Genomic DNA, 22,088 nt, shown 5'->3' with positions numbered 1-22,088 from the left:
AAGATGTGACTTGCTCCTCCTTGCCTTCCACCATGATTGTGAGACTTCCCCAGCCATGTGGAACTGTAAGTCCCATTAAATCTCTTTCTTTGTAAATTGCCCTGTTTCAGGCATGTCTTTATCAGCAGCGTAAAACGGACTAATACACCTACTTACCCAAAACTTGGGTAAACCTTGAAAGTATGTCTGACTTCTCTATAACAATGTTTAATGTTCAATCAGTTGATAGTCTCAATCAGATAAATCACTAACACCTCTGATATAGTTTGGATATTTGTCCCTGCCCAAATCTCATGTGAAAAGGTAATCCCCAATGTTGGAGGTGGAACCAGGTGGGAGGTGTTTGGGTCATGGGGGAAGATCCCTCATGGTGCTCTCCTTGAGATAGTGAGTTCTCACAAGAAATGGTTGTTTAAAAGTGTGTGGCACCCCCCACCACACTCTCTTGATCCTGGTCTTGCCATGTGAGATGCCTGCTCCCCTCTTGCCTTCCACCATGATTGGAAGCTTCCTGAGGCCTCCCCAGAAGCCAGGCAGATGCCAGCACCATGCTTTCTGTACAGCCTGCAGAACTGTGAGCCAACTAAACCTCTTTTCTTTATAAATTACCTAGCTTCAGGTATTTCTTTATAGCAACGCAAGAACAGACTAACACAATCTCCTTAGTAGGATTTTTTTCCACTGATTTCTCTACTATAAGTACTTATCATCTCACAATGGCCTTTTACAACAATTCTCCTTCAACTAGCTTGTACTCTGTCTTCCTCTAAACCTGACTTTACCATCATACTCATTACATATGGCATTGTTTTTATTATTTATAATCATGCAATGTGATCCTATTCTGCTGTTAAAGGCTACCTTCCTATAGGAACAGGTCTTCTATTGTATTTCCATACTGATCCAGGTCTTCCTTTGAATCAACATCTAGAAATCTTACAATGCAAGGCCTATTACAAAGGGGACATCTTACACGAAAAAGTTCCCTGATCACACAGACAAAATTCCTCTCTTCTGAACTGTATGCTGCTTTATTTATGCATCTGGACTGGTATTCAAGTTGTATACATCTCTTACATCCCTTATTAAATTGTAAACTCTAAAAAAGCAGAACTCAGATCTAATAAGTTACTGTATTCCTTCTTTTAGCTTTCCTGCATAAATATTTATCTTGCAAATCAAAACAGCAAAATAGAAAACACAATAACATGACACTCTCCTTCTTATAATCTATGCATCTTTAATGCATGCCCAATAACAACACTAAAAAATTTCATCAGTTCATAAAACACTATTATCAAAAAGAGAGAAGCAAATACACTATGACTACAATTTTTACACTATCCAAGTATTTTCAGAGGAAAGCCCAATTAGGATTAGTTTAGGAACTTCCTGGCATACTTACCATTTCTACTATTAAAGTTAGATTTGTAACAGTAATCTCAAACACAAATATACTGAAGTGCCTTTGCTTAGTACCATGTAAATAAATATATCCCAAATAGCCATGAGGTTTACTAAGAAAAGTCACTGCCACAAGTAAAAAGAAACAAGCCTATCTACTTCACTAATTCAGCTAGTGCCTTATTTGGTAATTGTACTCAGGCATTTCACCAAGATGGAAAAATGGCATGCTTCTACTAAAATCATTTCCAATAAACAGGGGAGGGTATATATAAACCTAAGAAGAAAAAAAAGCAGTTCTAATATTTTATGCTTTTCTGTAACAGCACTCTCAAGTATAGTTTTCAAAAAACAGCACATAAAAATCCTACACATATGCCATGTTAGTGAAAAGCCAGAGTAGGGGCCATCTTTGCCAATTAGCTTCCCTGGCCAAACTACAATCATCAGAGAAATTCTTCCAGGAGGCACACCAATACCTGATCGTATTTGACTTGAATAAAAGATCAGATGTCTAAAGTGGCATCGTTTTCATGTATTTTTGAGAAATGCTCAAAATGAAAAATGTTTTAGTTGCTAAAACGAATAAATAAGGCACCCAACAGATACCCTTATCAATTTAACACAGAACTGTTATCCAATAATTCAACTTCTAGTAATTTAGTATAATAATCACATAAAAAGTTCAATACATCGTCTATAGTAGGAAAAAACAGGTGACAATCTAAATGTTAACCAATATAAAATCTCTTATATAAAACAGAGTGTGTATTAAACAATATTGATGCAGATCAACTGTTGACATAGAAAGATGTATACAGCAATGCTGTTGCAAGAAAACAGGAAATTATAAAACCATACACAGTATATCCAGGTGGTAGGATCTGGAGTGTGTACCAGTTATCAATTTACTGCCTCTCAGCTCCAAATTCTGATTTCATTGCCTATGCTGCAGAAACAGAGCCACATCCTTTATATACTTCTCCTTTGCCAGCTGGCATATGTATTAAACTTTATCAATAAGAAGGCAATGGAGATACGGTACAGAAGAAAGGCGTTTCCTTCCTGGTTCTAGTGTACTACCCTGGCAGGCTCCTATAGCCAGCAGCTTCCCCTTACACCTGATCCACTGGGTGGTTTTGCAGCAGAATGCCTCCAGTGAGACACCTCTCTGTGAGCAGCTTTCCCTAACCCTCCAGAAAGGAGATTTTGAGCAAGTTTAGAGAGCTAAACACCACATCAACTTCTCTGCCATCCAGTAAGTTACACCGTCTCCAACAGGGTCTGGACCTCAACCTTAAAAAGAGGGGCCTCTTCCTGAGGGCTCTATCTCAGACCTAGGGGTTCTAGTTGCTCCTGACAGTTGCCATTCTTACATTGTCTAGAGTTCTCTTTACTTCTTACTAGTCAAACTTTTGTTACTCCAATCCCAGTATCAACGTTATTCCTTCTATTAAACCTCTGCTCAAATTCCAGTGTGGATTCCCTAATTTGACATAGAGGATGGATTTTTTTTCTTTATACTTTTCATTGTTATCTGAATTTTTAAATAAACAACTTGGTTTTTTGGTGGTAATCAGAAAAGGTAAATTAATTGTATTCTGGAAAAACTAAAAATTTCAATGCAAAATAAATACTAAGTTTTTCTAAGAAATGTGGATCTGATAAACTTGTGCCTATGATTTTAACTTATGTTTGATATATAGTAGTCAGGGTTTTATGAGTGTTGGCTATTTTGTGCCAACAGCCCAGAATTGTCACTTCTATGTAAGCAGAAAACGAGCTCTGCTTCCAAAGTTATTTAGTTTCCTCAGTGTTTGAATGTTATATTTTGTAAGTGTGTTAATAAAAGTGCATAGAATTGGGGAAAAAAAGAAGTTTTTCTTTATAGGACAGAAATATATTTGTGAGATTAAGATGACTAAATTCTTTAAAAAATTAATTTATTAACACTATAATATTCAGTTTTTTTCTTACTAAAAATTTCTTTTCAACATTATCCAAAATTGTGCTTCTAGGTAATTTTATGTAATATAAATGATTCAGACTGCTATTCTTTTTCTCTCAGTTATGCCACATATTGGCCTTTACTAGTGGGTCATCAATCATGAGTTATTTGGACTGACGGGTGCTCGTTCATCAAGCACACAGCCTCTATCATCTGACTACTTCAGCCCCTCTTACCATGTTCAAGGATTATCAGTTGGGCTCCAGCTTGTGCATTTCCAACATCATTTTCAGCAATGCACTGATAGAACCCTTCATCTGATTTCACCAGACCCAAAACTTGAAGATTATGTTCCTTCTGAAGAAGAAAAGCATAAATAAAATTTCATGATTTAATTGAGAAATACCAGATCAAAATCTCAAAAATATGCTTTTTGGAGAGGGAAAAAAAAAGTAAAGTTTTTATGATTCAATTATTACATATTATCCATCTAAGTACCTGTTAACTCAATCTCATACTAAAGCATTGACAAGGTACCAATTTAACTGAATAGAAGAGTACGTACTGTCATTCACAATGAAAACTTAACGCATGGAAAGTCATACTCTCACTGTTTGCAAACTTACACCTTTGCTTGGAAAAAGATCTGGCACGCAATACTATCTGACCATAGTTAAGTTCAATTTGTGAATTTAAGGCATTATTTTTTCCTAAGACTATAATATCAATAGTTCTAACAGATTAGACTACAGTAAATTCAATGAAGCCATGTGATCTTTCCTTAAATGAAAAAGTACTATATGAATGTCAACTATTATTATTGGTCCAGAAGCAGTGGCTCACATCTGTAATCCCAGCACTTTGGGAGGCCGAGACAGGAGGATCACTTGAGCCCAGGAGCTGAAGACCAGACTGAGCAACACAGTGAGACTCCATCTCTATAAAAAATACAAAATCGGCTGGTCATGGTACTGCGTGCCTGTAGTTCCAGCTACTCAGGTTGGCAGGAGGATTGCTTAAGCCCAGGAGTTTGAGGCTGCAGTGAGCTATGATCACACCACTGCGTTCCAGCCAGGGTGACAGAGTGAGACCCCATCTTAAAAAAAAATATATATATATATATATATATATATTTAACTATTGTTATTGGTATAATAAATATGGTTTAAAAATTTTCTAAAGTTTCCAAATATTGATTTTTAAAAGACTATTTTAGCTATAACAGATTGCTTTGTAATGTTAAATACTTGTGAATTACTTTTTGTAACAGGAGATCATGCATTTCAAAAACAGAATGCATATTTCTAAGAATGAATTACTTGTATGACAAATTTGTAATGAGATATTATGTCTTTAACAACTATAGTTCTGATCATTTTTATGAATGTCATGTATAGATCTCAAGGTATGTCATTAATCTTTATTACTAAAGCTGGATAATTCTATTACTAAAATGTTAGATATTGATGATAGTATTGGTAGGTAATATCTACAAAGCATTTGCTATATATAAAGTATAGTAAAAGCAATTATGGCTGAGTGTTCTTAAATACATTTGACACTTTTTAAACACATTTTTAAAAAAGAATCTTTGTAACTATTGTTACAACAATTGTCTGACACTGGGTCATCCTTATTTTGAAGGGTCTGGCATCAGTATATGATTTAGGTTAAGCTTTGTATAGTCAGTTGCATTCTTACATATTATGTTTTTCAAAAGGATCATCTTTTCACACCTCAAGGGGAAGTGTGGAAAGATTTCTGCTTCTTGAACAGAGAGCTGTGGAGACAACTGGGGACACACATACACACACACATGTGTGTGCTAATCATCTGCCAGAAAATGGTGACAGCTGTGTTTCAGAGTGCCAGTGTGTTCAAGTAAGAGTCTAGACTCTAGGCTTAGGTAAGCCACTGACTTGCTATGTGATCTTACATAAGCTACCAAAATATTTCTGGGCTCAGCTTTCTCATCAGCCAATGAAGATATTATATTCTATGTGAATTTTTCTATTTCACTTGCAGTACATAAACTAGTATATATAACATAACTGATCTCTTGGTGACTACATTTAAAAATATCTAAAGGTTACAGAAATAAACATACTTCTTTGAGAAATACTTACTACAATCTTAAAGTAATCACTTGGGATAACCATATCCCCATTTTTGACCCACTTCACAGTTGGAGTTGGTTTTCCAGTCACTTCACATTCAAATACAATATCCATAGATTCATGAGCATATATATTAGTAGGCTGCTTCAGGAATTCAGGTTGAGCTTTAAAATAAAAAAGGAAATTAAGACATTAATAAAAATAGAACCAGGCAGCTATTCATATTTCAACCAATTTTTTAAATCATAAAATCCACAGGATTTTTACTCATTATTTGAAACTTCCACATATTTTTGGAAAAGCATAACATACATATATAATAAAAATACATATTAGGAACATAATTATCTCTAAAAAATGATTTGCTGGTACAACTAACTGTTTTAAAAGATAATTTCTGAGTTTCCTTATTTGGAACTATTTACTAAGCTGACTATATTGGAGAAATTAAAAATGTCTAAAAATAAATATTAAAGACTACTTCCCTAAGATTTATACAATTTTCTAAGAGCTATAATTAGAATACAAAGGTTGAAAAGATTGATAAAACTTTCTTTTTCAGTCAGCTTGATAAGAACAACAACAACAAAAAGTAAAACAAATGTCACATTAGAGTCCTTAAACAGCTCACTCGTGCAACACACTCCTATTACTAAGACCCCTCATTATATGCAATGGTTTTCCAGGGTGATGGAGAAAGGATAATTATATTTGAAAAAGTCTGAATATTCCAGTAGCTCCCTTTCCACATGTACCACAGTTGTAAATTGCTAACTTACAAATAATAGATCACAATATTTTTAATTAGAAGGGCTGAAGCAGATCATCTAGTCCAGCATCCTACTGAATGATGTAATTTCCTATATGACATCCTTGACAAAGGGTCTTAGTGATCCGTGTTTGAAAAGTGTGAATGACAGGAACTCCCTACATCACAAAGCAGCAAACTCCATTGCAGGCTACTTCTATGAAATAACAACAACAATGGCAATGACAGCAGCTTTATTTACAGTTGACCTAAAATCTGCCCAGCCTGCTGGGATTTTGATTGAGATTGTGTTGAATTTGCGGCAACCTGACATCTTAAAAATATTGTCTTCTTTTCCCTGAACACAGGTTTATCTCACTATTTAAGTCTGATTTCTTTCATAAATGTTTTACAGATTTCAGTAAGCAAATCTCATTCATGCTTTGTTAGATAAATACCTAGGGATTTCAAATATTTTTGATGCTATTCTAAGTGGTACTTTAAATTTTTAAAAATTTCCAGTTGTTCTCTGCTAGTATGTAAGAATGAAATTGATTTATGTGTATTAACCTTTTATCCTGTGGCCATCCTAAATTCTCTCATTATGAGTTGTATCAGCTTCTGTAAATACAGTTTGGGGATTATCTACATAGACAATCATGCTTGTCTGTGAGTAGAGACAGTTTTATTTACGCCTTTCCAATCTCCCTTTCCTTTTTTAAAAAAGAACTTTTTTAGCCCATTGCACTGTCTAGAGCAGGCCCTGGAGAGAAATCTAAACTAGCTATATAACTAGCTATGTAAATGAAGAACAACAGTACAGAGAGGAGGTAGAACCCCAGGCAAGCAGAACCTCCCCCAAGGAGGGAAATCACGTATAATCTTAAGAAACAACATACATTCACAGTGATGGAAGATCCAGAAAACATAAATCTGTACAACAAGCTGAAATCAGGGAAATCTATTATAGCGAATTTGACTTGATTCTCTCAAACAATGACAAGCCATTCATATTTATTCTTTTGTGAATTATGTATATAAATATGCTGCCGTTTTTCCAATTAGAGTAGTTATAATTTTCTTATCTATATATAAGAGCTTTTTGCATAATGAGAGTTATTATTTCAAGGCTCTTAGCTCCAAATCTGTCCTTCTTTGCAGTAGTGGATGTGGACTTTTGTCAGGCTGGTGCTTTGTTAACAGCACTGGGGAAACACTGCACAGCAAAGCAGAGTGATGGGCTTAATTTTCATATTGGAGGATGCTCTTCTTTTTGCTCCTATGGTGAGGCTGATTGTGAAAGACCCAATAATGATCACCCTCCTGTAAGTTTCTCTAGCTTACTCCAGCAAGTGGCTTTCTGTGCACCAGCTCTGACACACTGCATCCCATTGGATAGGGTCCTGTACACCAGCTCCAACTCATGTCATCCCAGTGGGCAACTTTCTGCTTATCATCTGTCCAGCCAACAGCACCCCAGCAGGTGTCTTCTGCACACCAGCTCTGAGGCCTCCCAGCAGGGGATTTCCTGTGCCCCAGCTTTGGCCCATAGCTATGTCCTTTGGCAGCAGCTACACTGTCTCCAACAAGGTCTGAACAACAGTCTTCCTGATTTTCGGATTCTCTCCCTCAGCTCAAGAGGTAGTCATAGCTAATCCCTATATTTACTATTTTTGTATTCTTTTTTTTTTTTTTTTGAGACGGAGTCTTGCTCTGTAGCCCGGGCTGGAGTGCAGTGGCCGGATCTCAGCTCACTGCAAGCTCCGCCTCCCGGGTTTACGCCATTCTCCTGCCTCAGCCTCCCGAGTAGCTGGGACTACAGGCGCCGGCCACCTCGCCCGGCTAGTTTTTTGTATTTTTAGTAGAGACGGGGTTTCACGGTGTTAGCCAGGATGGTCTCGATCTCCTGACCTCGTGATCCGCCCGTCTCGGCCTCCCAAAGTGCTGGGATTACAGGCTTGAGCCACCGCGCCCGGCCAATTTTTGTATTCTTTAGTGTCCTATTTTGCCCCCTTTTAGTAAGCAGATTTTAATAGTTAATAATTCTTTTTTTTTTTTTTTTTTTTTGAGATGGAGTCTTGCTCTATTGCCCAGGCTGGAGTGCAATGGTATGATCCTGGCTCACTGCAATCTCCGCCTCCCAGGTTCAAACGATTCTTGTGCCTCAGCTTCCCAAGTAGTTGGGATTACAGACATGCACCACCATGCCTGGCTAATTTTTGTATTTTTAGTAGAGACGGGGTTTCACCACGTTGGCCAGGCTGGTCTCGAATCCCTGACCTCAGGTGTTCCACCTGCCTCGGCCTCCCAAAGTGCTGGGATTACAGGTGTGAGCCACCACGACTGGCCATTAATAATTCTTTATATTAAATTTTCTCTGTTCAAAAATGCCTAGTATAGTTTCTGGCTCCTAACTGGGCACTGACTAATACAGTAAGCTATGAACCCCTTGTCTTCATGCTGCCAATATTTGTTTCCTCTCCTGTCTTTAACTTAAGGCATCTATTGTAACAAAGTTTTATGTTTTCATATGGTAAAATGTATAAGTCTTCTCCATTTTAGCATCTGTATTTCACTATTTTTACTCCAAAGGCTTTCCCTTCTTCTGTACTATAACAATATTCACTTGTATTTTCTTCTACTATTTCTACAAAACAATCTAGACTTACTAAGTATCCAGCTTTACATGTATCTAAGTGGCAAGATCAGTCATTCCAAAAAGAATGACTGATTTGAAAGATTTAATACTAAAATCTGTGTACTCTTGGGGGTTTATTTCAGGACACTAATTGGTTTCATCCATCTGTCTATTCCTGAGCCAGAATCATAAAATTATTATAACTATGCAATATGTTATAATATACGGTGGAACAAATATTCTTCCTTTACTTCCTCAAAATTTTTCTAACATGTTTGTTTAGTGTTCCACCCCCCAGATAAATTTAGACTCATCTTATGTTAAGTTTGTCTGTTCCTTCTCAAAGTAAACAGACAAACAAGAACTTGGAGTTTTCATCTGAACTGCAATACATTTTAGATGCAGGAAAACTGAACATGTTTGCAATTGTGAGTCTTTCTATTTAGAACAAGGTTACTTAAGCTTACTTGTGTTAAATAAAATCTATGGGAGGCTACTAATATGGACTGAGCTTCTACTCTACAGATCAAATCAAACAGACTGAACCAAAGTGAAGTCACTCATGCTAAAGTTGCACATCACCAAACTGAACCTCAGTTATTTATGTGACCTTCTGAGAAATCAGGAGACTGTGTGTGTCAAATCCCCAAATGGGACAGTTTTAGCCATCATAAGAAAGTCCCTTCTGCTTTGACCCTTACAATGAAAGTAATCTGAAACAACTGATGTTAACCAATCCACTTTGTTTCTTTGTTACTCCTCAAGTTACCCTGAGAAAACTAACTGTTCTGCCTGCCCAGTGTAGTGCTTATCTCTGTTCTTTAGAAGAGATGCTGCCTGACTCATGAATTACCATTAAAAGTCATTATATCATTTAACTAAATTTGTAAAACTTTTGTCTTTTGATTCTTGGATATTCTTTGATAATGATTTACTGTAAAGCAGTTGTAAAGGCTAGGAGTCAAGAGACATAAAGTTGAGTTCTGGTTCTACCACTGGACATTTTACTAAATGTGGGTTTCAAACCCCTGGGTTACTAAATAAGGAATTCAACTAGACTATTCCTAAGTACACTAAGATCTTTAGCCAATGATTTATAACTTTAACATATATCTTTGATGTGTGATAATTAACACAGCAAAACTAACATTCATAAGTGCTTTCCACTTAAAATCATTTAGTTCCCACAACAATTCTATTATGTAGTTATTATTATATTATTTCCATTTTATAGACAAGGACACTAATACACAGAGAAGCTAACTCCATAGCATAAGGCTTAGTCAGTGACAGATCTGGATTTTGAACCTAGGCAGTCTGACTCCAAAACCTATATTCTTTTAAAAAACTTTTTATTTAAGAGAATAGAATAAATCCCACATACCTATTATGTTGATTCAACAATTATCAAGTCATGGTCAATACTGATTCATCTATGCCTTAATCCATTCCATTCCCAACCTCTACCCTACACACATTATTTTGAAAGCAAACTCCAGGTATTACATTATTTCACATATAAATATTTGAGTACCTCTATAAGCCAAGAACTCTCATTTCTAAACATAACCATGATACCATTATCAGGCTGGTATCTAAAATAATTTACTGGCCGGGTGCGGTGGCTCACACCTGTAATCCTGGCACTTAGTGGGGCTGAGGCGGGCGATCACCTGAGGTCAGGAGTTCAAGACTAGCCTGGTCAACTTGGCAAAACCCTGTCTCTATTAAAAATACAAAAATTAGCCAGGCGTGGTGGCTCATGCCTGTAGTCCCAGCTACTCAGGAGGCCGAGGCAGGAGAATCGCTTGAACCCAGGAGGCAGAGGTTGCAGCGAGCCAGGATTGTGCCACTGCACTCCAGCCTGGGTGACAGAGCAAGACTCTGTCTCAAATAATAATAACAATAACAACAATAACAATAATAATTTCTTTATATCACCTATTACTCAGTTGGTATTCACATTTCACTAACTGGCCAATGTTCTCACTCTGTTGCCCAGACTGGAGTGCAGTGGCGTGATCATGGCTCACTGCAGCCAAGACTTCCCAGACTCAAGTAATCCTCCTGCCTCAGCCGCTCAAGTAGCTGAGACTACAGGAACACACTACCACACCCAGCTAATTTTTTGATTTTTTTGTACAGAGGAGGTCTCACTATGTTGCCCAGGCTAGTCTCAAACTCCTGGGCTCAAGTGATCCTCCTACCTCAGCCTCCCAAAGTGCTAGGATTACAGGCGTGAGTCACTGCGTCTGGCCTCTGTGTTCTTAAAAATGATCTACTTTATTCAAATTGGGCAAACAAGATGCATTCACTGGTATTAATTTGTTTCTTATGGGTTTTTTTTTTTTTTTTGTATCTGCAGATTCCTCTTTATCTTTTATTTGAAATTTGTTTAAGAAACCAAGTCATTTGTAATATAAGGTTTCCCTGCAATCTGTCTTTGGTGACTACATTGCCATAGTGGTATTTAACATGTTATTTCTGAAAGCTCACAGTTAAATGTAGAACCTTGATTGGAGTCAGGCCAGTTTCCCCCCTCCCCACCCCCGAGACTACTTCATAGGCAGTTCCATGTGCATCTATCAGGAGGTTCATCATGTGTGTCTATCTGTCTTTTGGTGATGTTAACAGCCTTTGGTTATCACTGCCCATCAGGCAGTGCAAAATAGTAATACTCTACTCATTCTATAAAGAGAAATATCCCTTACATTACTTACTATTATATCCCCTCAATTATTAGGATAACCCCACAATTATTTGGTTATCCTAAAGGACAGTTCTTTGAAAAGGGGCAGAATAAATGCTTGATTTTTTCCCCTTCACTTACGTTTTCAAAACAATGAGCTGGTTTTCTAATATCCTCTCCCAAAGGTGATTGCTGAGGATTTTTCGTTTAAGTATTAAGTGCCCTTAGTTTAAGATATATTTGGTTAGTTTCAATTTACTGAAGTTATTATTCTTTTGATTCTTAAACTATCCCATATTTGACCCAATGGAGGAAACCTGAACACAGTGAAAGCTCCTGAGTCCTTTTTCACACAACTCTACTGGTCTTCAGTTTATGGTCATTGCTCTGAGGCCCTTTTTGTGGACAAAGTCAGCAATTCTGTATTTTTTAAGTATAAACTTCATCATGATTTTCTACTAATATTTCCAATTAAGTCTAAGACTGTAGGTGTTAGCTGAATCTTCTTAATTTTACATCTGTATTTTTCTCTCAAGCCAAAAATCTCTGTTCTCAATGACACTAACATAATTACTCATTTACTTTATCCTACACCCATGGTCTCAGAATAAACATTTGTACCAACAATATGATAACAGAAAACAACTGAATATTTTTTGCAGTTGTGTCCTTAGAGTAAATCCCATTAGGTACGGTATAGTCCAATTACAATTTTAAATTTATATGGAATTATAATTCCACATACTTAGAATTTACTTAGAATTGTAACTTTCTGTGTGGCTATATTACCAACTGGATATACCTTTGGAGTCACCTGTTTCATTTTACTTTCCATTTTCAGGAACTACTTTGTAAATGTTTAAATCTATAAAGACAAGGTATATTCAAACAAACCTACATACCTTCTAACTCTGTTTCTCTCATCCTATTTCCTCCTTTACCCTATTGGTAAATTTATAGTTTATTATTCCATTATGAAAATGATAAGCACATACCCACACCCACAATTTGTCCCCACTCCTCTTATTTAGATTATAAATGATAGCATACTAATTTTTTTCTGTCTTCAAAGCCTATACTCTTAACTACTAAGGTACCATGTTTCCAAGGAATTAACATATTCCTTGAGTCTAAAGAACTGAAAGAACTGAGGCTCCCCCTAGGGCAGAGTAAGTAATTACTCTGGAAAACACAGCAAAATCCTCTTCAAAAAAAAAAAAGGGGGGGGGGAGATAATTTCAGTATGCATTTTTAGTAAACAGACTTTCACAGACTATTAGAAAAAAAACCATCATAAGCAATGTTCAATTAATCATTACTTTCCCTTTCATTAATTATAAAATAATGCCCTTAAAATGTTCTCTGGATTTTAACTACTCTGTAGATAGTATTCACACCAATTAAACACAACGTAAGAGCAGATGTTTGTGGTTGGGAAGTTAAATTGATAACCAGAGAACAAATGAGTCAATTACCATAAGAAAATAAGTGTTGTAATGGAAGATTATGCATTTTGTTACCAAAGAGATAATTAAGCTTCAAATCCTCTTTGACAGCTCCCTATCCCTTCAAATACCATCATCATTTCAAGAATAATTTTAATTGCTAAATGTACAAGTAGAATTTAATACTAAAATATATTATACTTGCAAAATTCTTTTACTAGAAACATCACTTAATTCCATCACTGTTACATAATGCTGAAAATTGCCATTTAATTAAAATAGAAAACAATACAGGGCCAACGCCAATGTTTCAAGGTTACTTTATTATGCTATGATTTGGAAGATAACCGTTTTCATTTACATTAGCTCTGAATTGTTGGAGTTTCTATTGTTTCATTTTAAAGGTTTATGGATTGAAATTCTTATTAAGCTCTGTAAGCAGAGAAAGAAATAAATTTTTTCCATTTTATGTTAAAACTGCTTCTTTTCTGTAATTCACAAATTTACATCTTACATTGTTAAAAACAAAAACAAAAAAACCCAACAAATAAAAACCAAGCATATAACAGTGTGAAATCCCTTCAAGAATTTTGTTTGACAATCTAATCACAAATTTGCTATTGGTACTGACTCAACTAACAAAGCAAGAATATATGTGAATCCTCCGACATTTCTTGAGAAAGCTTCCCATTCCAATGAAGGTGAACAGGCTTCTCCTTAACCTCCAGGAGAAATAGGTGACATCATAACTGAAATAATATTATAACAATGTTTCCACTTGACTATGAAATTATATTTCTCTGCTTTCATCCCAACCCTGCCCCTAGTCTCATTGTTTTTTTCTTACCCTAACCCTCAATTTAGTTAACAGGCACTCAGCCATCTGATCCTAATTAAAAGTACTTCTTCGTCAGCATGGTGGCTCATGCCTGTAATCCTAGCACTTTGGGAGGCCAAGTCAGGTGGATCACTGGAGGTCAGGAGTTCAAGACCAACCTAGCCAACACGGTGACACCCCATCTCTACTAAAAATACAAAAATTAGGCGGATGCTGTGGTGCATGCCTATAATCCCAGTTACTTGGGAGGCTGAGGCAGGAGAATCAACTGGGAGGCAGAGGATGCAGTGAGCCCAGACTGTGCCACTGCACTCCAGCCTGGGCACTAGAGGGAGATTCCATCTCAAAAAAAAAAAAAAAAGTATTTCCTTAAAGAAGCATTTCCTGACACACAGTCCCTCACTTTTCCCTGTTTTTAGCCCTTGACTGTCCTATTTACTATCGAAATCCCAGTGGCCTACACCATAATAGGTGCTAAGGCATATCAGAATTTTTTTCAAGGATTCTCAAGTTTCTTAAGGATTCGATGTTTTGTGTTGTTTCTCCTAAGTCCACTCTTGAGTGCCTGACTTTCTGCATGAATTTTAAATTTTGCTTTTAAATGTTTATGATGACGTAAAATTTTAATGAACATGAAATTTCAGCACTAACATTTGTGCTCATGTTTACATGTTAGCTCTGTGATCACATGATTTAATTCTAATGCAATATTCCTCAAACTTGGAGTCTTAGGGTCTAAAGCTCTTAACTTTGAAAAACTGTACTCTATATATTAACTTTTATTTTGAAAAATTCACAAAAACCTTTATTAAATATAGGCTCCACTTCTTCAACAATGTTAAACATACTTAATCTTTGCTTGATGTCTCAATATTGTATGTATACACAACATCTAACTTATCCATTAATTCATCATCGTACACTTGGGTTGTTTCCATGTTTCAGTTATTGTGAATAATGTAGCTGTGAATATGGGTGTAGAAATATATTTCTGAGACCCTACTTTCAATTCTTTTGAACATGCACCTGAGATGGAGCACCCTTGAGGGGCCTATGGGCCTCCCCCGCCCCCAGCATGGAAATAAAGGAAAATCTTGAGTTCCTTCAAGAGAAGTTCCAGGCACCCAGCTGGCCCTGAGAAGCAAATGAGCAACTTGATAAGCAAGAGGGTAATAGCAGCTTAAAACAATAGCCAAGGAAGTTAGAGTGGTGGGATGTTTGGTTCCCTATAGAAACTAAAGGTAACATCTTAACACATGTCCCTGGCTTGTTTTTCAGAAACCTGAACCCCACCAAATGGATCTGTTGGCATGTAAACCTCAGATAAGGGGGAACTGAGGACTGAACATCTTTGTCCTAAAGTTCTTCCTGAGGGACTTGGGAAAAGTCACACCCATGAGCCAGAGCTAATATTCTTTTCTGCTGACCCTCAAATTTTAAAACAAAACTTCTCTCCCTTAATGAACTGCAAATCAGAAAATCTACCTACGACCTGTAAATCCCACTTCAAGATTTCCTGCCTTTTTAGGCCAAACCAATGTATAACCTCCATGTATTGCCTTATGATTTTGCCTGTAACTTCTACATTCCTGAAATTTTCCCCTGCTTTTGTAAACCCTTGCTTGCAAGCCATTGGAGAGTTCAGGTCTTAAGCATGAGTTACCCGATTCTCCTTGTTTGGTGCCCTGCAATAAACATCTCCGTTTCTCTTGCTGCAATCCCAATGTCAGCGTTTAGCTTTGCTGCACTGAGTGGGCAGATCGAAGTTCAGTTTGGCAACATGCCCAGAACAGGAACTGTTAGTTCAAATGCTAATTCTAGTTTTTCATTTTTTTTTTTTTTTCTTTTGAGGCGGAGTCTCGCTCTGTCGCCCAGGCTGGAGTGCACTGGCGCCATCTCGGCTCACTGCAAGCTCCGCCTCCCGAGGTTTACGCCATTCTCCTGCCTCAGCCTCCCCAGTAGCCGGGACTACAGGCGCCCGCCACCGCGCCCCGCTAGTTTTTCGTAGTTTTTAGCAGAGACGGGGTTTCACCGTGTTAGCCAGGATGGTCTCGATCTCCTGACCTCGTGGTCCACCCATCTCGGCCTCCCAAAGTGCTGGGATTACAGGCTTGAGCCACCGCACCCGGCTCTAGTTTTTCATTTTTTAAGAAGCCACCATATTTTTTACCAGCGACTATGCTTTTTGCTGTACCATAAGTGCAAAAGGGTTCCAATTTCTTCATATCCTTACCAACACTTGCTATTTTTTTTTTTTTGAGTCGGAATCTCGCTCTGTCACCCAGGCTGGAGTGCAGTGGCGCGATCTCCGCTCACTGTAAGCTCCGCCTCCCGGGTTCGCGCCATTCTCCTGCCTCAGCCTCCCGAGTAGCTGGGACTACAGACGCCCGCCACCTCGCCCGGCTAATTTTTTGTATTTTTAGTAGCGATGGGGTTTCATTGTGTTAGCCAAGATGGTCTGGATCTCCTGACCTCATGATCCGTCCACCTCGGCGTCGGCCTCACAAAGTGCTGGGATTACAGGCGTGAGCCACCGCGCACGGCCGCTATTTTCTTTTAGAGAGGAGCCATCATAGCAGGTATGGGGGTGGTATCACAGTACTGAGAGAGGATAAAGGAATAAACCGGTAAGGTAGGCAGTTAGGGTGGGTCCTCAGTTGAATTATTTCAAACAGAACCACCTGAAAAATCAAGCTGCAGGCACAGATAAGGGAACTTGCATAGGAGGGCTTGCCTAAGGCATGTCGGCAGCCCACAGGTAAGAAAGGCTACCCAGGTGACTTGCCCAGACATGCCCACAATGGAAAATCCCGTCTCCTGACACATGTGCAGCAAGGGGAACAAAGCAATGTGCAGTAACTCAAGCTAAGGGCCTGCATGTGCATTAGGAGGACGGGATGGAGCTGTCAGAAATTTGCACCTTATGTAAATGAGATGTCCAGCTCTCAACGGTTTCTTATAAAAAGCCTTTGCATTCAACTGTAAAAACGGCAACCCTCTTCTGGGTCCCCTCTCTGCTGCGGAGAGCTTTCTTCTTTCACTTATTAAAACTTTTGCTCCAACCTCACCCTTTGTGTCCACGCCCCTTAATTCTCTTGGTCACTGAGACAAAGAACTCTGAACTCCAGGTGATACCTCACAAGACACTGCTACATTATAGTGCATTGGCAAGACTCTAACAATACCATATATGTTTTTGTACCATTTGATTTTTTACCACGCTTGTTGACTATTTAAGAAAATTACTGACTACAGGATGGTTTGAATTTACCTGCTCTCTGATTCTCCCTACTGTTCTACAGTTGGTATTTTTCTGTTAACTGGCAGTATCGTTTTCTTTCTTTTCTCCATCTCTCTTTCCTTTTTATCATTTTCAAATTTAAGGAGGTGAAAATTACTCAGTATAAAAGGTGTACAGAACATAGAAAACATAAAGCCTCCCCTTTATCAAGCTTCAAACCACCTGTCAATACTAGTACCCTCCTTAGAGAGAAATATTATTCATATTTTTGGTGTGTGAACTGTCCAAACATTTTTCTATGTATTTAAAACACATCACACATACACACACACATACTTGTTTTTAAAATATAGACTGTAGTCTAGGCAACATAGTGAGACCCCTCATCTCTACAAAAAATAAAAATAAAAAAATAAAAAATTGGCCAGGCATGTGGAACATGCCTACAATTTCAGTCACTCAGGAGGTGAAGGCAGGAGACTGCTTGAGCCCAGGAGTTCGAAGCTGCTGTGAACTATGATTATACCACTGCACTACAATCTGGGCAACTTAGCAAGACCCCCACCTCTAAAAAATAAAATAAAATATAGACTGAGTCAACCAATAACTAATTTTCTGCAACTTGTATTTCTCTCTTAATAATACTGCATATTAGTATACATGTAGCCACATATATAGCATAGTAGGTCAATGGTATGGCCATATCCCAATGTAATTATTCTCCTATTAATGCACACTTAAGGTTACTTTTCATTTTTCTACTACAGGTAAATGCTGCAATATGCATCCTTGTACATATCTTTGTATGCATGTGCAAGGATTTTAGAACAGATTCTCAAAGGGAATAAGTAAGTCAAGGTGTTTTTGTATTTTAGATTTTGATAAATATTACCAAAGGCTGTACCAATTTCATATTCCTGTCAGAGAGTAACTATCAATGAAGCTATTCAACATTCTACTGCACGTCCTAGCTAATTTAATGAAATAAGAAAAAGAGGTTGGGCGTGGTGGCTCATGCCTGTTAATTCCAGCATTTTGGGAGGCTGAGGCAGGTAGATTACTTGAGGTTAGGAGTTCAAGACCACCCTGGCCAACAAAGTGAAATCCCGTCTTTACCAAAAATACAAAAAATTACCCGAGTGTGGTGGCACGTGCCTGTAATCCCAGCTACTTAGGAGGCTGAGACAGGAGAATCGACTGAACCCAGGAAGTGGAGGTTGCAATGGACCGAGATCGATCATGCCATTGCACTCCAACCTGGGTGACAGAGCGAGACTTTGTCTCAAAAAAAAAAAACCACACAAACCAATAATAATAATAATTAGCTGGATGTGGTGGTGGGTGCCTGTAATCACAGCTACTTGGGAGGCTGAGGCGGGAGAATCGCTTGAACATGGGACGTGGAGGTTGCAGTGAGCTGAGATTGCACCACTGCACTCCAGCAGCCGGGGCAACAGAGTGAGACTCTGTCTCAAAAAAAAAATAAAAATAAAAATAAAAAAAGCAAAGAAATAAGAAAAAGAAACAAAATACAAATATAGGAAAAGGGTTGGAGAAATCCACCCTCGCCCCTACCACACACATCATGGCAATGACTGTCTACTTAGAACATTCAAGAAAATCTCTCTTGCCTGGAGAAATTCCAATGTGCATTACTGTACTATCTGTAGTGGGGAGGGACTCCAATGATTTCATGAACAGGAATAATAATTACACAAACTGCAATAGGTCTAAAGCATATGTTACAGCCTTCCCACTCAAAGTGTAGTACAGGACCAACAGTACTGGCATCATCTGGGAGCTTATTAGAAATACAGAATCTCTGTTTCCCCACCCCAAACCCTCTGAATCGGTTTCAGCACTTTAACAAAATCTCCAGGTGGTTTGCAGGCACATTAAAGTTTGATAAACATCGCTTTTGGGCATTTAAATACTGATTATAGTCCTGTATGTACAAACAGAGAGAAATTTAAATACAATAATGTCAAAAGGCAATTTGCAGAGCAAACTAGATGATACAATAACTGCTAATGAAAAAATTATTTTTAGATGTACATGTATGTAAATGCTTTTTGAAGACACCTGTAAGTATACACACTAAACTAATAACAGTTATCCTCTGAGGAAAGGGGTGGGAATGGGGAAGGGGCAATAAAGGAGGAGGTTTACTTTGTTGATATGGTTTGATTCTTTAATAATGTTACTGCATTACTTAAATAATGTTACTGCATTACTTAAATAATTTTTAAAAGAAAAATAAAAGCCAAAAGAATAAGCTGAAAAACTATTAGAATGAAATATAAATCTCTAGTAAACTAGCAGAATAAATGATTAATATGTTTTTTGTTGTCACATTCTTACGTAACAAAAAAAATTAGAAAATGTAAATCTAAAAACCTAATTCATAGCTACAAAAACAATTAAATAGTTAAGATATATACCTAACAAGTAAAGTATAAAACCTTTAGGACGAAAACTATGTAATTTTATTAAGGAAACAAAATATTAAAGAATGGCTTGGTTTGATTCCATCTTGCCTGGCTGTTCTCTCAAGCAACAGCTGTTCATTTCCATCTGCTTTCTCCACCTAAGTGTGTGCCACCACCCCATGGAAGATTCAATGGACATGAACATGAGCCCCCGAGGCCTGAGGACCATGTTTCTCATTGTGAACCAAAGGCTGACAAAGATTACCACCTTAAGGTGGCTAATGATGAAAATGAGCATTGGTTATCTTTAAGAATGGTCAGTTAAGAGGCTGGTGCAACTGATGAACTGCAGATTGTTGACACAGAGACGACGAATTATGAAGGCAGTCGAATTAAAATAATACTGGCAACTGGCCGGGCATGATGACTCACGCCTGTAATCCCAGCACTTTGGGAGGCCAAGGTGGGTGGATCACTTGAGGTCAGGGGTTCGAGACCAGCCTGGCCAACATATTAAACCCAGTCTACTAGAAATACAAAAACTCAAAAATTAGCTGGGCATGGTGATGCACACCTATAATCCCAGCTACTCGGGAGGCATGAGAACCGCTTGAACCCAGGACGTGGAGGTTGCAGTGAGCTGAGATCACACCACTGCACTCCAGCCTGGGCAACAGAGCGAGACTCTGTCTCAAAAAAATAATAATAACAAAATAAAAAATAAAGTAATAGTGGCAAATTTGAACAGCCAATGATTTCCCTTGGGGGCTTTGAAATACTACCACCCGTGGCCTTATGGTTGAAGTGTGGATCAGGGCCCATGCATATCAGAGGACAGCACTTAGTAGCTGGGGAGGAAGGTGGAGAGGCTTAGAAGATCAAGAAGAGGAGGACGTGCAACTCTTAGGTACGTCTGGAGAGCAATCTGCCCCTGGAGTTGGTAGCAAGGTTACCTGGGTTGTGGAGAGGGAAGAGGAGACAAGAATAAGCTCCAGTGAAGAAATCTATATGCGACACTCCAGCCAAAAATGCACAAAAATCAAACCAAATTGGAAAAGATTAAAAACCATCAACACCAAGATCAAAGGATCAAGAATCCTTCAAAAAACAGGAGAAAAAAATAAAAATAAAAAAACCTCCAAAAACACCAAGAGGACCTAGTTCTGTAGAAGACATTAAAGCAAAAACGCAAGCAAGTACAGAAAAAGTTGGTTCTCTTCCCAAAGTGGAAGCCAAGTTCGTCAATTATATAAAGAATTGCTTCTGGATGGAGGAGGTAATTCAAGATCTCTGGCAGTGGAGAAAGTCTCTTTAAGAACATACATTAAACAGTTTTTAAAAAATTTCCATCTTATTTCACTTATGTAACAGTTGATATACAGTTGTCCTTTTTACAATCTAGAGTGAGAATTTTCCCTAATATGTCTGATAAATGTTGTCCAAGTTCCACTGCCAAAAATGTGTTGTCCAAAATGCCTGTTTAGTTTTTAAAGATGGAAATCCACCATTTGCTTGGATTTAAGCATATATGGAATGTTATGATAGAACACAGTAGTAGCAATGGTCAGACATGGAAATGGTGGGGAGACAACAATGTACATATGAAATAACCTTGGCATTTTAATAAGTAGCACTGTTTCTATTCAAAAAAATAATGGAGGCATAATTATAGATACAAATATGTATGAAAATTCTCATACGATTGAAGTGGCATATTAAATCAGGGAAAAGATACGTAACTCAAGAAAAAATCTTAGAAACTGTAATCACTTGGAAAGAATAATGTTGGATTTATATCTCATTTCTTATACCAAAATAAATTTCATATGTATCAAAAATTTAATGATTAAAACCAAATGCTGCCATAAAAGCACTATAAGAAGACATGAGATTTTTAAAAAATATAATCTTGGAGGGAGGACTAAGTATGACACAAACTCGGAAGCCACAAAAGAAAATTTAAACATATTGGCTTGTGATACTGTGAAATCTGTCTTTGGACTTCATCCTGGTTTCCTGACACAGAGCCTCTAAATCTCCTGGAATTTCCTGGGTGACAGGAGCAACTTTTGTTCTATAAGACGACAAGTCTTGATGGGGTACTTGATAGCCTCTGGATAAGGGCTAATCAACAGCAGAACCAACCATGAGAGGGTTGGAATTTTCAGCTCTGTTCCCCAAACTCCAGAAGGGGAGATGAGTTCAAGGTTCAATTGATCACCAGTGGCCAATGATGTAATCAGTCATGCCTATATAATGAAACCTCCATAGAAACTTATAAGGACAGGGTTCAGGAGAGCTTCTAGGTAGCTGAACACATGCAGGTTCCTGCAGGGTGGTTCCCAGGGAGGACATGGAAAGTCCATGCCCCTTCTCACATATCTTGCCCTGTGCTATTTAACACTTTGTAATATCCTTTATAATAAATGGCTACATTTAAGTAAGCATTTCCCTGAGCCCTGTAAGCCACTCTAGCAAATTAATAAAACCCAACAAGGGTATCATGGGAACCCCAATCTGTAGCTAGTCAGAAGTTCTGGAGGCCCAGACTTGAGACTACCACCTGAAGAGAGATGGTAGTCTGGTGGTCC

General features: G+C 37.9%; 1 protein-coding gene across 15 annotated transcripts in view; it reads right to left on the bottom strand.

The window, feature by feature from the left end:
* The window catches only part of NEO1 (neogenin 1), a 265,604-nt gene that overhangs the window by 116,242 nt on the left and 127,274 nt on the right, over positions 1-22,088 (bottom strand). For all 15 annotated transcript variants that reach the window (XM_045395695.2, XM_045395702.2, XM_045395705.2 and 12 more), the window contains exons 6-7: positions 5,479-5,633; positions 3,589-3,709 (exon numbers count right to left, since the gene is read on the bottom strand). In XM_045395695.2, coding sequence (XP_045251630.2) covers positions 3,589-3,709; positions 5,479-5,633 — 276 coding nt within the window. The remainder of the gene's footprint in view (positions 1-3,588; positions 3,710-5,478; positions 5,634-22,088) is intronic.

Source organism: Macaca fascicularis, chromosome 7 (assembly GCF_037993035.2).
Source record: "Macaca fascicularis isolate 582-1 chromosome 7, T2T-MFA8v1.1".
NCBI classification, from domain to species: Eukaryota; Metazoa; Chordata; class Mammalia; order Primates; family Cercopithecidae; genus Macaca; species Macaca fascicularis.
This window is presented reverse-complemented; position numbering and strand designations above follow the sequence as displayed.